We start from the raw sequence: 2,978 nt of genomic DNA, 5'->3' as shown, positions 1-2,978 counted from the left end.
TTCTGAAATAAGATTGCAAAAAGACTGGCTTCTATCTAGAAATTCTCTCTCACTCACTGAGTTAAGCCAGTTGCCATGTAGTGAGCTTCCCTATGGAGATAATGACATGACAAGGAAAAAACATTGAGAAACTGAGGGCTTTATATCAACAATCAATTCTTTCAAGAATCACATATTAATTAAGTCTGGAAGTGGACCCTCTCTCAGATGAGCCTTCAGATGAGAATGCAGTCCAGGCTAAATTTCTGACTATAATCACATGCATAGGCACCCAGCTAAGCTATGACCCAAATTCCTGACCCATAGAAACTATCACATTCCTTGTGGTTGCAAAATGGCTATTCCACTTTCAGATATAACAACCAAGATCCAGACAGGAAGAAGGAGAAAGGACAATATACAAAAGATGAATGTCTATTAAAACTTCCTTTATTCTTAGATGGAAGAAAGGATGTATGGATATCACCAGTTGCTGGTGATAACTACCACATCATCCTTGTAATATTCCTAGACGGAAATATTTTTTTTAAAAAAATTGACGTTGGGCGCCTGGGTGGCTCAGTTGGTTAAGCAACTGCCTTCGGCTCAGGTTATGATCCTGGAGTCCCCGGATCGAGTCCCGCATCGGGCTCCCTACTCAGCGAGGAGCCTGCTTCTCCCTCTGACCCTCCTCCCTCTCAGGTACTCTCTCTCATTCTCGATCTCTCAAATAAATAAATAAATCTTTAAAAAAAAATTGACGTTATTGACATATTAATTTAAATTAAGAATCTGATTAAGGCCTCGTTTCATCTTAAAGAGCAAGATGGGTCACCAGCAGCTGTACTGGAGCCATCCGAGGAAATTTGGCCAGGGTTCTCGTTCTTGCCGCGTCTGCTCAAGCCGGCACGGTCTGATCCGGAAATATGGCCTCATTATGTGCCGCCAGCGTTTCCGTCAGTACTGCGAAGGATATAGGCTTCATTAAGTTGGATTAAGGGAACTTCCTTGAACTGGTCATCCAAGATAACCTACCTTAACTGCAGATATCCAAGATACCTACTTCAATGCCAACTCATTGCACATAAAATAAAAATACTCCAATTAAAAAAAAAAAGAATCTGATTAAGGTTGAAAAGATTAAAAACAAAGGTGTGATCTCCAGACCAGTAGAATAGATGGATTAGTAAAATGGTAAGAATTAATACAATTTTGATTCAGTAGAAGACTAAAAGTTTATTTAATAATTAAATATATAATTGATTTTCTTCATTTAATTAAAGTGCATTGAATTCAGGGCATTGTAAATTGGGCATCCCATTTATTGTAGATTAAAAATACATTAAAAAATAAATCATGGGGTGCCTTGGTGGCTCAGTTAAGCGTCTGCCTTCGACTCAGGTCATGATGGGATGGAGTCCTGCATCAGGCTCGCTGCTCAGCAGGGCATCTGCTTGTCCCTCTTCCTCTGCCCCTCTCTCCTGCTCGTGCTTGCCTTTCTCATTCTCTCTCTCTTTCTCTCTCTCAAATAAATAAAATCTTAAAATAATCAATCAATCATGCACGAGGCACATCAAAATCTAAATATATTACAAATGACCATGGCAACAGTCTCTGCAATGTGATAAAGTATACATTGATAATAAAATACTGAATATAAAGTCCACTTGCAAAATTAAAACACCTAGGATGAAGATAAAATAAGTTCAGAGTTTTGTGAAGCTATGTTAATAAAAAATAAGATATAAAATATAAAATTTTGTGCTAAGACATATTTAAGTTCTCAAAAATTACCAAATATTAGTGTAGACTTTGTCATGTATCTGAATAAATCAATAATTGTAAGACAAATGAGAATATTTTCAAATAATTATCTCAAGAAAATATACCTTCATAATAATAAGTTATTTGGGGGCTTTAAAGAGTGAAAAAAATTTTATCCTATTTAATTTTTTTAAAAATTAAATTAAGGACATATTATAGTAATTTCATAAGGCTACAATAAAACTCAGCAGAAATTATAAAATAATTGTACAGGAAAAGGAAACTTCAGACTAATATTGCATTTATTACCTATAGAAGGAATAATAATAAACTATCAGAAAAATATTAAAATAATTATATTCCATGTCAAAAAGGATTACTTCAGGAATCACAAAATCATCATAGTTTTGGGAAATGTCATAACAAAAGAAGACATATATAAAAAAATTGAGTTTTATATGCCAAAATTATATTTGATGATATCCTATATCCATTCTTGAGTTTTAAGTTATGCCATTATGGTATGAATTGTTTAAAAATTTTGTTTCAAATAAAAAATAAGCATAATGGTTAATGATCAAACATTGGAGACATTCCCATTATAAGCAGGAAAATTATATAATAAAGTATCATTTTATTTAGGAGATTGATGTGTTATTAAATTCAATTAAGAAAATTTCATAGATTTACTTTACCTGTAGGATATGAAATGTTCTAAGATTAACTTTTCTGCCTTATTTTAATAAGAATAAAAATGTGCATGCATTATCAATACAATACTCTTTATCATGGCAATGAATATTGTTTATAGATTCCTGAGAAAAAACAATTAAAATATAGATAGGATAAGGTCTGGAAAAATATAAGAAAAGTTTTATTTTGATACTACTCTGCCCCTCTTCTAAAGGAGCATTATCATAATTTACCTTCACAAGCTATATGCCGTTCTCAGGCGCTTAACGATTTTCCATCTGTCTGCTTTATATTTATCAAATTATCATCAAAACATTTGTTTTTGGTCCATTTTCTTAGAATCCTAACAAGAATTTGCTCAACTAATTCAGTATATCTAGTAATGCGTTAAGTGTCTCCCTACCCATGGAATTTTTTATTTTTCACAAGGACTCTCAATATATACATTCAAATTTAAAGTAAAGTGACAGAAGAAAGAAAGAAAGAGAAAGAAAGAAAGAAAGAAAGAAAGAAAGAAAGAAAGAAAGAAAGAAAGAAAGAAA

General features: G+C 32.8%; 1 protein-coding gene across 1 annotated transcript; it reads left to right on the top strand.

Annotated features, from left to right (window-relative positions):
• Window positions 1-805: 805 nt before the first annotated feature.
• LOC110592276 (40S ribosomal protein S29-like) lies at window positions 806-967 on the top strand. Its single transcript, XM_021703224.1, has one exon. It carries the CDS (start codon window positions 806-808, stop codon window positions 965-967), a length of 162 nt encoding a protein of 53 aa, XP_021558899.1.
• Window positions 968-2,978: the final 2,011 nt, after the last annotated feature.

The sequence above is a fragment of the Neomonachus schauinslandi genome, chromosome 3 (genome assembly GCF_002201575.2).
Source record: "Neomonachus schauinslandi chromosome 3, ASM220157v2, whole genome shotgun sequence".
In the NCBI taxonomy this organism is placed as follows: Eukaryota; Metazoa; Chordata; class Mammalia; order Carnivora; family Phocidae; genus Neomonachus; species Neomonachus schauinslandi.
This window is presented reverse-complemented; position numbering and strand designations above follow the sequence as displayed.

Excerpts from the sequence above, each read along its gene's own strand:
- LOC110592276 (XM_021703224.1), top strand. The coding sequence starts at position 806 with ATGGGTCACCAGCAGCTGTACTGGAGCCATCCGAGGAAATTTGGCCAG.